Source organism: Passer montanus, unplaced genomic scaffold (assembly GCF_014805655.1).
Source record: "Passer montanus isolate IOZ18808 unplaced genomic scaffold, ASM1480565v1 scaffold18, whole genome shotgun sequence".
Classification (NCBI taxonomy): domain Eukaryota; kingdom Metazoa; phylum Chordata; class Aves; order Passeriformes; family Passeridae; genus Passer; species Passer montanus.
In genome coordinates this window covers 11,106,896-11,120,205 of record NW_024365381.1, presented here as the reverse complement: position 1 = coordinate 11,120,205, position 13,310 = coordinate 11,106,896, and the positions used below count along the sequence as shown (strand labels likewise).

Below are 13,310 nucleotides of genomic sequence, written 5' to 3'. Positions count from 1 at the left end.
CCTTTGCCTCTATAGCAGGTGGAAGTACTGTGTTTGAGTCACTTTCCTCTATACTGGCCAATAGTAGGTTTAAAACTAAACATAAGAGAAGGATGCCCTTTTACCTGAGCACTGAAATTTCAACTTAGCAAGACCTCAAAGCCCAAGAAATATATACTCTGCAATAAGATACAGCAACAGTTTATAAATTGAATTTAGGTTATCTGTGACAGTAAGCAGATACAATAAGACAGCTAATGAAAAAAAAAAAGAGAACACTATTGCTCTCAGACTAACCTGGTTATTGCAAAAAATAGTTTAAGGCTTTCTGAACCACACATCCCTACAATCCCAGGTCTAGGCATGCAGAGCAGCACACTCATATGGTGGTTTATGTCTACTCAGCAAAGGTCCAGTAGGGCTGGTTCTCTCCTCAAGTCATTGTATTCCTTCCCTCTCCTTTCCTATGGCTTGTTATAATTATTTTTGTGTTTAGATGTGGAGTCCTGAAGCAATGACTTTCCATAGCTTAGCTCCACACCCATGAATACTTCTGCACCATTTTCTAGCTCAGATTGACTCTGGCTGCAAACTAGCTGCAGCCAGCTTGTTTGCATCTCTGAGCAAAAAAGATGCTCATTCCCTGAGCATTCTTGAGCTTAATGGTCAAACATTGCCACCAGCCAGCACAGATCCCCTTTGCACATTCCCTTGCAAAATAATACCAACAGTCACCACAGCCAGCTTGGTAGAATAAATTTTTGCCATAGGGTACAGTATTTTGTGACGCCATGAAGGGTTGTGTCTACACACGTGGCATGTTTCCTCTGGGTGCCAGCTCAATGCTGTAGCTTGGTGAAATGCATTTTTCATTAGGTCACAGAAAATTGTTGGTCACAGCATTGGCATGTCAGTCATGTTTAAAGACAGTGCTTTACTATAGTGTCTCCTTGGAGGGCAAAACTTTTAACCAGACTGTTTACCAGGACTGGACCTCTGAGGCTTTCACTCCTACAGTGCCAGTGGCCAAAAAACTCTCATTTTCATGGACAGCATTTACAATCCACATTAGAGACAGCCCTTGCATGAGGGAGGGACCATGGTTCACTCCATACTCCTGCAATCTGTCTCTGAGACATTCCTTTATCCATGATGCTCACAGAAAGTATTTGGCATGCTCTTTGCAGAGATAAAAACAGTTTTGTGTTCCAGGAACAAGGAATGTTCACACTGTGAACCTGAAGTATATTACTGAAATGCCTGAATATGTGGAGCAAGGCAGAATTTTCATTTTGCAAACAAGCCTTTATTGTCTTGTACTGTATACACAAAATTTTTGCATGGAAATAACATTTCTTCAGAACTGGAGGCGGCAAGAGTTTATGGCTAAAACCTGTGTTTGTTTTTTCACAACAGGATTTTCTGGTAAAAATGGAGGCAATTCCCAGGATTATATGCTGAGCACATAGTATTATATTTCTGACTATGACTAATAAAAAAAAGGAAAAAAAGAGACTTGCATAGTTCAAAACCTGAAAAGTTTCAAATGTTAACATTTGCACCGTGATCTTTAGGCTGGCAATATTAGGCTACAGTTGCACAAAAATGTAAGTTTTGTTTTGGCATAATAAATTACTAAAATGTTGGAAAAGTCATTGTGAACCAATTTGTAAAGATAATTTGTCATCACTACTTGCTAAAATGAAAATCCTCAGGGTGCCATTTTGTAACGAGCCAAACATGTTATCTGGCTGTGAATGAACCCTGTTATTTTCAGGTTGGGTTCCCTAGGCTGACGAGGTAGGCAGTCTATTAAAAAGAAGTTATGTTTCAAAACAAAGATGTTTTGTAAAATATTAACATGAAATGTTTCAACTTACCCAAGCATTTTCCCTGGTTTATTTTAGTCCCACATTATAATCTGTAGTTGATGGACTTTTTTTCTGACTGAATAGACTCTTTGTTCAAAATTTTCCCAGTTGTCTTTAGGACACAAAACTTATTAATAAAGTGTGTTTTCAATTTGACTTGCTCCTGGAATGCAAAAGTTGTTATGCATTTATAATTTTTACAGCTCACCCTCAGGACAGTTTAGAACAGTTTTTAAAAAAAGCACTTTCAATAGAAGGGAAAAGGAAGGAAGTTTAAAAATGCAAGCCCACAACAAATGTAATTGGTGTTTTTGTGCTAGATCCCATGCAAGGTCTTCAGATTGTTTTAAGATGGTCTTAGTTGTTTCAGACTTCTGACTCACTTCTATTTAGTTTGTACAGGCAAAGCTAAATAAAAACAAATAAGAGGGTTTTTTTAATAGGCATATGACCTAAACTGTTACACTGAGTAACATAGCAAAGTTTTTATTGTCTGTTGGAAGTAAAATATTTTCAAGTGCTTTCTCTTTTTAATTTAAGAATGGTATTTTGAGAAGTAACTCAACAGGGAAAACAAGATCCAGGGTGTTTTATTTTGAAAGCTTCAAATTGAAGTGTTAAGGTTTTATAACAAAAAAATTATTGTCTCAGTACAAACCAATTAAAACTGACAAAAATCAACAGGGAATTTTGATGTGCCCAAATTACACCCTTTGCTTAAAAAAAAAAAATGTGAAAAGTGTTACACCACTTCCTCCTAATTTGCTCCTTCCCATCACATATGATTCATTCACAGCCCAAGAGAGCCCAGGATGTGGATACGAATCATGGGTCTGTTGTGTGCACACATTTGTCCCTCTTTATATTTCCAGCCTCTGTGGCTGCTTTTTGGGACACTTGCAAAACAGAGTTGACCCAGGGATCCAGTACCAGCTTCCAGCTGTGTCTCAGGTTCTCTTTGTTTTCCAGGGTTGGTTGCACCTTGTGTTCCAGAAAGCAGATTTGTGGGAGCAGAAGTTTGTACTCCCTTCTAACGGCCTGTAGGTGTGTTGGCTGTGTTGTATAACTGTAGCACTGTGGCGATAAAAAATTATTTTCCTTTATGTCATATATTATAATAAGTTAGGCTTAAAATCCTGCTATTTAAAAAATCTAACAAGTAGTTTAGGCAAAGAGTGATTTACAGACAACCTTAATTTATGGAACAAAACATAAGTAAAAATTTCCCACACAATGTCTTTGCTTATAGAGACCACTTCTTGGGAATGGGAAAACCCCAGCAAACCACTGCACCAGCTGAGGTGGTTTCTGTAGTGCAGAACGGCCAGTGTTTGAAAAAGCTGTGCCCCTTCTGGGTCCTAGAGCATGAAAAACTCCTCTGAGAAGAAAAGGGCAGTTGGACAGGCAATCAGCACATCTTCTGCCTTCTCCTTTGCATTGCTGTCTGCAAGGCCTGCATAATCATCTGAGAGTTGTTGAGGATGTTGTACTCGCTGAGATTCAGCAGCTTGCGGTAGTTGTCATCTGTGTATCTGACCGAGAACATGCAGTAGGGGGAACAGGAGCTGGTCAAATCCAACTGGCCTTCCTCCATCTCTGAGCAACAGCGCTTGACACCTGAGAGAAAGAGTTGTTGCTACTGTGACATGATGTTTATCTTAACCAGTGTCGAACTGTCCATAAAGCGTCAAAGAGCGGGACTTTTCCCCTGAAGAAAATTCATAGGGTTTAAATGCAAACAATGCAGGTCATATATCACCACCCTAGTCAAGAGAAAGAACATTGTGAGTCTGAAGTAAGGAGGGCACAAGAGAGAAGTGAGGGATGGCATCACTATGTTCATCTACAGCTTACTCAGAAACATCTGTCATTAAAACCATGGATCAGGCAAGGATGTCAGCCTGAAAGGGCACCCCAAAAGCCACTGTCCATGCACTGCAGCTGGGATTTCTACGAACCTCAAATGAAGAAGATTAATTGCTAGTAAGATAATAGAATTTAAGTGAGAAAGGAGCAATAGAAACCGAGTGGAAACCAAAAGTTCCTGCAATGCTGAATAATGTCCAGGGCACCTGCCACCAGGATCCAGCTCTGCCTTTCTGATTTTTGTGTCACAAAAATTCCACAACAGCAGTATTTTGGGCTTAACCTCCCTGCTACCAAGGAGCAGAGCAAATGCATCCTAGTAACCTGTAGTAAAGAAAGGGAGTACAAAGCAGATGACCTGGTAGAAAAAGAGTGACAGGCCCTGAACACAGCACAGTCAGTAAAATGATCCCGGGGCTGATGCTGTATCAAAATGAGACACACTGATTTAATGTTACTAGAGTTCAGCCTGAAAACCAGGTTCTTTCTCCCCCACCTCTCATATGTGACACTACAGGTGCTCAAGTGTAGAATTAAAACTTGAATAGACAATATATGCAGTGGGAAATAATCTGAGAGAGCTGTGCCTTTTACAGGAAAAAAACTTGTGGGTAGGTAATTGTGTAGGACCACTTCAAGTAACAAATGGGAGAGAGGTGAAGGCAGACACCATCCAGAAAACACAGGCTGTGCTTGTTCTCTTAAGGCCACAATGAAGACATGAGTGAACATTATAGCTTTGGCAGGGATGGGGAAAACAAGTTGCATTAGCTAAAGTGCTCCCCCATGAACCCAGTGAGCAAAGACAGCCAGCAGCAAAGAAGTCTCTGTCTGAGTCAGGGAAGCAGTGGTGTCTTTTGTTCAATGATTTGCCACTACTTGTAACTTACCAGGTGCTTTGTACTCTTTGAAGGTATCATTCACAAGGGGAAGAAAAATCACAATCGGACATCCTGGCAAATCTGAATCTTGGAAGACATAGCACTCCTTCAGATTTTTCTTATCTTCATCAGTCAAAGAAATTGTTGGGAATGGGATTTTCTGCTCTGAGTAGTATTTACACGCCTTATCTAGAGACTGGAGGATCACAAAAATGGTCAGCACTGGAAATCAACTTCATTGTCCAAAGGCCCCAGATTGTTACCTGCTATTAAGGTTTAGTGAGTCAGATCCAAAAGGCAAGTTCTGTCTTATCAATTACCACACATAGTGACCACATTGCTAATCACAAGCTGTAAACACAATTTCAGAATTAAAGAATTCACCCAGGGCACTGCTTTAAAAAAAAAAATGGAAGCAATTAGCAGAAGTTTAGGATAAAGCATTACTTTTAGCAAATGAAAGAGCCTGTGTTCATGCATTGTATAGAATTAACTAGAGAAGGAAATCCAAGCAAGAAAATGTTTAAGGTGTCTTATGTGCTTGGAAGCCAGGAGACAAGAAAGTTAAGTTTGAATGTGCAACTTTATCTCTGCCTGTGCAGTCATTATGGCACAGTGTTAATTGAGATTAATATGCTATTGAGAAAATCTGAACTATATAGGCTATGCTATATCTTTTCCCTGAAATATTTAATAAAATATCATGTACTAATATGCACAGTATTATTTACTCTGCACCATCTAATAGCAAACACTTTGAAGCAGAAGAAGGTTTCTACTAAAATACTTAAAATTGTAGCAGCCTTTTTTTGTAAGTTTTATCTAGACAATGAATAAGGCTGAAATAAAACTTCATTATATCTGTCTCATCCAACATACAGATGGCTAGCAGTAGCACAGCTGTTCTCATTCTCAAAATGTAATCTTACTTATGAAGGCCAAAGTGCTTAACAGTGAGTTATCAAATAACCTGAGTTTCTGACATAAAAAGATCCAAACTTTTTTTTATGCCAGCTCTTATAGACAGTTAATTAGCTTTATCTCCACAAAATGGGTTTTCTGCAGGAAGATGTTAATCACTGAATTTTACTTGTAGTGTCTTATTTGTCAGACCAGAAAGGATCTGCTGCTAATATTCAACTAACCCTTTTTATATTCTAACTTAAGTCAGAAGAAATAACTTCCTCATCTTTATGAATATTCCTGTGCATGGTCTGGAAGCCTGCTTGATTCAGTATAAAGCAGAAGAGGCTCCTCCCATTATTCTAGAAAAGACCATGCTGACATCCCCTTGAATAATTCAACACGTTCATAAACCAGCAAAAAAAGAGTCCAGGAATGGCAGGAAGAATTAGGAACAGTATTAATCACTACAGTGAAAAATACAGGGGAATGCAGGTATTATAAACCAAACAGCTGATAAAACCAGCTGTTCTGGATGCTACAGGCTGGGCATTTACAAGTAAAAGGAGATACAACACATGGTAACAAGAACATCCTCACCGATGTATGTGATCCAGTAGTATAACTTAGGTAGATGATGACATCCACTTCCCTCTGGGGCCTTAAAAGTGGTGCACTGCTGGTATTGATGAAAAATCCAGCATCTATCATGCCCAGCTGATCAGGATTTTGCATCAGCTGGTTGGGACGTGTGTCTAACACAGTGTCTAAAAGGAAAATATTTTTTGAGTAAAAATAGATCTGTGGGTATTTTGACTGGAAAAAGAAGTGCAAAGTGCAACTGACCATTCCAGAGGCCTGGTTTAATTTAATTGCCATACTACTAGATCATCAAATAGGCATGAGAAGCACTGCAAAACACCTAGGTTCCTGTTCTGAAAAATCTGTGTTGAGTTTCCAGGCAATATACTGCATTAACATGGCACACCTATCAGTGCCAATAAGCTATGTCTAATAATAATAATAATCTACATCTGCCTTGCTTCATTTCAGTCACTGTTTAATCTTCTATCTGTCATTGTTTTGGGGAACAAAGTATTTTCAATCCTTTATACATTTGAACTTATGCTTCCCACTCAGTCACCTCTTCTTTGGATTAGAGAGCCCCATTCATTTCCAGTTTTCTTTTATAGCCAGTATTTTCCTGGATATTTCAGTTGCACCTGAAGTTAGAAGCATAATCTTGCCAAATTAAGCTTTCTCCTATGTTCACTCTGCTCTCTGCCACTTTAAATTTGGTGCTGTCACCTTCAAGTCTACCTTCTCATCTGGACTGCAGAGGTCTCAGCTGAAGCAAACAATTACAATACAAATAAAGTCTTCAGCACCTGACAACAGTGAACTCTTAGTTTCTTCTCTCTATTCAGAAAATAAATGTTGTCTTGGGAGGATTTTTATCCCCTGCCAAGTCTGACAGGCTTTTCCTAAATTCCCCACCCCAAAACTCCCTGAAAAGGATGCCAGTTAAATATCAGTCGCCACCACCTTTCCAGCGACAGAAGTGCTGGTTCTCCATGTAGCTGTTGTGCAGCTGGTAGCCCTTCAGGAAATTGTGGTGCTGGGCCACGGAGAAGCGGTCGGTCAGCGCTCCCCGAAGGGCGCTGGACAGGGGGCCAGGCGGGGTGTACATGCGAGTCCTCAGCTCGTGGGGTCTTGTGGGCAGCACCGGGTCCTCATCTACAGCAGGGGAGAAAAACTGGTGAACTGTGTGGTAAATAATGTTCCTTTCTGGCTGCCCTGGTGCAAAGGAGTTCTCAGAGGCTCTTCTGGGATGATTCCCTAAGCACACACAAACTCTTCTGAGGGAAAGGAATGGATGCTGGACAAAACTCTGCTGATGGTCTTAAGCTTTGGGCTGAAGACAGTTCATCAGAAGCAATCTTTAGTCATGGAAAAAGGACACCTTAAGGAAATAAAGCAATTCAGAAAATGTTCTGTCAAAACTTAAATATCCTCACAGGAAGATAACATGAAACAGACACAAGCATGGAGAAAATGGGGCTGATGAATAGGCTACTGCTCAGTCAGATGGGCAACAACAGCAACCACGGGGGCCATTGCAACAGTGACAGCTGCAACCCAATAATCACTCATGGCTACATGAGCATATGCTTAATCAGCAGAGTGAGAGCACCCCAGGAAAACCTGTGGCATACATTCATATTCAGAAACTATGGGTAGTTTAGGGGGTGGGTAGATGGCACATGGGTGAAAAGCTGAAATATGGCACAAGGTGTGGTTTCCAGAAATGACAATGTGCTTTGCCAGCCTGAGAGGCTGACAGTGGAGCAGGAGAGACATGGTGGTTTCCACGATTGCACATTGTATTTCTGTATTTTTCAGGATGTCTGTAATTATATTTACTATCATCTCAAGTGATTTAGCAACAAAATCACAGTTTCTGTATTGCTTCAGAAAATACCCTCAGGGCCTCATTTATCTTTGTGTCAGTATGAATACAATGCAGTAATTACTGTACTGAGTAATAAAATAAAAACCCAGGAAACCTTGATTAACCAGTTGATATTAAGGTTTATTCTCCTCATAGGCAGTAAAAAGTACCAAATTCTCTGCTGTTGGTTCTTGGTTCTGTATGGCTAAGTGAGAGCTGTAACGCCAGAACACTTCCTGAGGAATGTGTGACCCCTCTAAAACTTTCTTTGAAGGAACCAGTAGAGCTTTAGTAATTGTTGTAATTACAGCAGCTTTTCCCTGATTACTCTCTTCCTCTTACTCTGTTCAGTGTGAGAAGTCACTATCTCTGAGTAAGACCCTATGACACCAGCTTCAGCAAAGTTGACAAGATGATGCCAAAAGCCACACATGAAAATAAATGACCATAAATGAAATTTATGAAATTTCTCACCAACTTCATCTATTCTGTCTTGCGTCCATCTCTTCCAGAAGTCCTCTGAACTGTGGGACAGGCCCCATATTTGTAAAAGGTTTACAGAAAATATACTGCTCCACATACCTGTAAAAGTAAACAGTGAACAGAAGGACACATCTTAACAAGAAAATTCCCTTTTCCTTCTTTTCCTTCTATTTTGACCTCCTGGCTTTTTTTTTTTAATGGGCTTAATACAAATATTTCTAAACTTCCATGCTGTTAAATTCCTCTTAACGGTCTATGTCATTGACTCAGGTCATGCTACCACCAACTTTGTGCCTAACCTACTACATGGCTCTGCCACATGGCAAAGAGAGGAAAGAAAGTGAGGCAAGTAAAGGAGAAAAGAGACACATTTGCTCAAGAGGCAAAATAAAGAATTCAGACAACACATACAGCACAAACACATAATTTCCATCCCCATCTTCCTTTCTCCAGCTTGACTTTTTCTGCACATACTCTGACCAGTAACTCTTTCAAACACCCTAAACTGTTTCACAAAGGGATGAACTGGCTTTTCAGATGTTTGTTTGTAAGACAAGATCTCACATTACAGCTTGAAAAGGCTCACACATGCAATGGCCTCCAGCTCCACTGTGCACTCTTTTCTCCATCCAGGATTACCCCTCTCTGTCTCACCACAGGGGCACTGGTGGCCTTGTTGACAAAACAGTGTCACTATATCACCAGTCACTGTAAATTTGAATCTGACTATCACAATTAGACTCAGGTTGGAGTGCATTCAGAGAGGAATCAGAAGAATAACCAAAGAAGTGAGAGCTACAATTACTTACAATGAAAGAATTAAGGATTTTCATCTATTCCATCTCTAAGACACAGACAACTCATCTACCAAGACAGTGACAAGAAACTGAAAAAATATGCATGTTTTTTTACTGTATTCTTTTGGATAAACTACTACTCCCATTTCCCAGCAGGCAGCATTCGGTATGTTAGGACAGAACTATCTGCCCACTGGTTAACAGCGTTGCACCCCTCCAGAGTGCCTCTGTGCCAGGACAACACTATACATCACCTTGAAGGTAGCAGATGCGGGATTCGGGGAGCTTTTTTAACATGCGGCCCATGAAGAACTCGCTTCCGAAATGCTCCGTGCGAACAAACGCGCCGTACTTCAGCAGTCCCACCTCGTAGGGAGTGAACTCCACCCACTCTGCAATACAGCCACAGCAGGACACTCAGAGGGCTCCCAGACAGGTGTGGGGAGAGGGGAAGCTTGGGCATACATTGCTGTGAGTTATGTCTAATATGTTGCCTTTGTAAAGCCTCACTCTTAAATGCAGATCTCCAGGGAGGTGTCTGAGCTTGGGCATGGTGGCGATGCGGAGGCAGGAGCAGTTGTGCTGGTCATGGTGATGCTGCTGGTGGCACAAGTGGCACGCTGGGGGCATGGCAAGGCTCTAGGCCTTGCACACCCTGTGTGCACACACCTGCCCGGGTTCTCCAGCACTTAGGTAGTTTTGCTCTGCCCTTCCGCACGCCATGTCCAGGTGACCAGTACTTTACCAATACAGTTAATTTATCTTCACTAAATAATTGTTTATGTACAAAGATGGGTACTCAGTTCCTCAGAAATTATTTTTTCTGTAAGAGATCAATTATACTCTCTCTGTGTGGTACTAATGGAAACAGAACTAGTTCTTGACTCTCTTGGACATCCTCTCAAGTGAAGTGCAGTTGTCTGATTTAACTGCAGTGTGAGTGAAAACTGGGACAGAAATGTCATGGACTGTAATTTCATTTTCATTTCAGAAATGGTTCATTTTCTTGCCTCAACAAATTTGATCTGAATTTTTCTCTTACCCTTCTCCTCCTTCTGACCCTCCACAGGAAAGAAACACTACCAAACAAAACAATGAGAAAAGCAACAGATTCAGTTGGGAGCGTTCCCAAACTCTACCACAACTATGTGGTCATTCTTCATACTGAAACAATAACTGACCATTGAGAAAAAGCAATTATTGGATAATTCCAATATTTCTCAAAATGGCCTTTCTGGCAGAATTTCTACTGTGTATGCTGAGACAGGAAAATGCTGCTCCCCAAAACCCTTGTATTAAAATTGTAAGGTATGGTTATTTCTCCAAAGAGCAACTAACACATCAGGATCGTTTTCTCCAAGTGCTACCGAGAAGAGTGATGACAGGAATTCAGCTGCCAATTTTAGCCTCAGAGGACCCAAACCAACATCCTTACCTTTGAAATCATTGGTGCTGTAACTGTCCCGGACGCAGACTGACACATAGATGGGCAGTGGGTTCTGGCCATCACACAGTGCTTCTTGCTGATCTGAAAGCTTGTGGGGGTCTTTCTGGTTTTGAAGAAAAAGTGTTAGGTGAGAGGAGGTGGAAAGGATACATGGTGAATTCACTGACCCTGGTGTGGGAGGAGCCGGGCAGCTCCAGCCCCAGCACGCAGGACGTGCCCCAGCAGCTCCACCACATGGAGCACTGCAGGTACCCCCACCAACCACCACAGACCAGGCTCCCGGGCTCCAGCCTGGCTTTGTGCATGGATTCACAAAAAGACAAGGAGGGAGACAACTATTTCTGCACACGTCTATGATTGGGTGAACCAAAAACACTATAATATGCTATATTGTTAACACAGAGATTTCCCCTATGCTTTGAGGTACTTTCTCTGAAATGATGGACTAGTTTTCTCTCCATCCACTGAGGGAAAAACACATGGTTCTTTAAGAAATGGAATACACATCATACCCCATCATTTAGTAAGTACTCAATCATGAGACCCCAAAGATCTATAAATGATGTCCTGTATCCCTCCTCTTTCCTCTGGCAAAGCTGCTTGTTGTAGTACTTCATGCGATCCATAGAGAAACAGCCCATCTTGCATTTTGTTGCTTGTTTTTGGGCTTCACCAATATGTGAGTCCAGGTCCTTCTGTGACCAGTAGGCATCTCTGTATAAGTTGGCCATGGTCCTGGAGAATGACAATACAGATAGCAAAAGTCAAAAGGAGCATAAAAAGATTGGAAATTTTGTGCTTTCAGAGCAGAGGTTTACATTTAGGGATTCCCTTCTGCTCACACATACTCTGGTTTAGCTACTCCATCCAGCAGAATGAACACTTCAGTTTCTATGATTGTTTTTAAAAATGGCCCTGAAGAATGAGGTGGGGTTTTTATGTTCTTAACCTTCTATTTCTTTTAAGTAGAACTGGCAGAAGCTTAAGGGATAAAACTGCCAGGTGTGAACATAGATATGTCTGTGAAGCATAAATTAGGCAGAAAATTATAATAAATTTTCTTTGCTTGTTTTTCAGAACCTTAAATTCATTCATATTAGCTGCTGTCTCTTGCCTTGATTCACTTAGTGTTAATCTTATGTATCACTATGCTTTTTTTAAGCATCAACCTCTATTTTACCAAACCCCTCTGCATGGGACAATCAGACAACAGGCAGCTGTAGGTCCTGTGAGCAGGGAATAACACTGTTCAGGGAAACACAAAACTGGCAGGTTGCACGGGTCAGTGTGCACTGTCCAGCAGTTTTTTCCAGCTAGAAATCAGAGCCAGTATCAGAAGCTAATAGGACCACAATAGCTGGGATTCAGTGGAGAAAGGAAGAGGCATGATGCTATGGGCATCCACAGTAACTCTTTACCTAGAAAGCATCTTGGTGAGTGTAATTGTCATATGCACGTTTAACTGCTGCACATGTGGAGTTGATAAGCACAGTAAAGAACTGCTTATAGAAAAAGCATGCACTAAATCAAGCTAGTGTTTAATGGCCTGTTACTGAGAAACTTGATTATATGATGTTTGAAGAAAATCTCCTGATCTTGTCTGCTTTTAGAAGCTACTCTCTGCAGCAGTGTGACCCTCAGAAGGCCTGGTCAAGCCTCCTGCTCGAGCTGGCTTACCACGTGGTGCCGGACAGCCCGCTGATGTATGTTATACAGTCCAGGAGATTTAACTTCTTCAGTCCCATGAGGCTGCCATACAACCCTGTCATTGACTTCAGACCTCCGCCTGTCGTGATGATAGCCACGACAGGAACCTGTTGGGCAGAGGGAGGATGGGACATTCACACTGACAGCATTCAACACTGCAGCCCACACTGCAATGGGGTCTGGTCACCACAGCCAGCCCAGGTCCTGATCTCAGAGCCCAGGTCTCTTTTTGGAAGGAAAGATTCCAAAACCCAGCAACAACTGCTACTGCCACTTATTTCCTTTTGGATAAATATTGGTTCAGAGATTAACCCAAACTTGGATTCTTGCCCATCTCCAAGGCAAATACAGGCACAGATGAACAAGAAGAAACCTTCTGTGGAAACAGCAATGCACCACTCTTATTTCACATATTGATAACTTCTGTATGAAAATTTGCATGCCAATCCCATGAAGAAGTACACTCAGTTCACAGCTACTGTTAAGCTACCCTCAGCAATGCTGCTATTCTTCAGCATCTTGAGGTTATTTTAAAATAAATTGCATTTATTTTAAGGAATTTCAAAACCGCAATAAACAGAAGATATAAGAAGCACTCAAAGATGTTTGTCCTAAACTCTCACAAAGTAGTGAAACTGGAATAAGGGAAAAAAATCTTTGCTGTGGAATGTATTCAGTATTTCTGAACCAAGGCAGTGACAGCTTAGCCTGGCAGGAATGAACACACCTCAACCATGAAAAATTCCAAATTGACAATAATGAAGGATGGTGACTGCAACTAATGTTTTCAATAACAAACCTTGGCAGCAGAAGCAAATGTACTTAAGGCACATGGACCAGCTGGTACCTGCACAACAGATAGGTGTGGCCTGTTTTGCTGACCACTCATTTACAGGAGTACATGAAAGCACTAGAGATTCAAGT

The 13,310-nt window shown here is 41.2% G+C and overlaps 1 protein-coding gene across 1 annotated transcript in view; it reads right to left on the bottom strand.

Moving 5' to 3' along the window:
* Window positions 1-3,258: 3,258 nt before the first annotated feature.
* The window catches only part of LOC120500349 (cytosolic phospholipase A2 epsilon-like), a 31,753-nt gene continuing 21,701 nt past the window's right edge, over window positions 3,259-13,310 (bottom strand). Inside the window, exons 14-22 of the mRNA XM_039705114.1 lie at window positions 12,357-12,493; window positions 11,192-11,414; window positions 10,668-10,782; window positions 9,487-9,624; window positions 8,427-8,534; window positions 7,046-7,237; window positions 6,101-6,267; window positions 4,607-4,793; window positions 3,259-3,467 (exon numbers count right to left, since the gene is read on the bottom strand). Of these exons, the coding sequence (XP_039561048.1) occupies window positions 3,259-3,467; window positions 4,607-4,793; window positions 6,101-6,267; window positions 7,046-7,237; window positions 8,427-8,534; window positions 9,487-9,624; window positions 10,668-10,782; window positions 11,192-11,414; window positions 12,357-12,493 (1,476 nt within the window). The remainder of the gene's footprint in view (window positions 3,468-4,606; window positions 4,794-6,100; window positions 6,268-7,045; window positions 7,238-8,426; window positions 8,535-9,486; window positions 9,625-10,667; window positions 10,783-11,191; window positions 11,415-12,356; window positions 12,494-13,310) is intronic.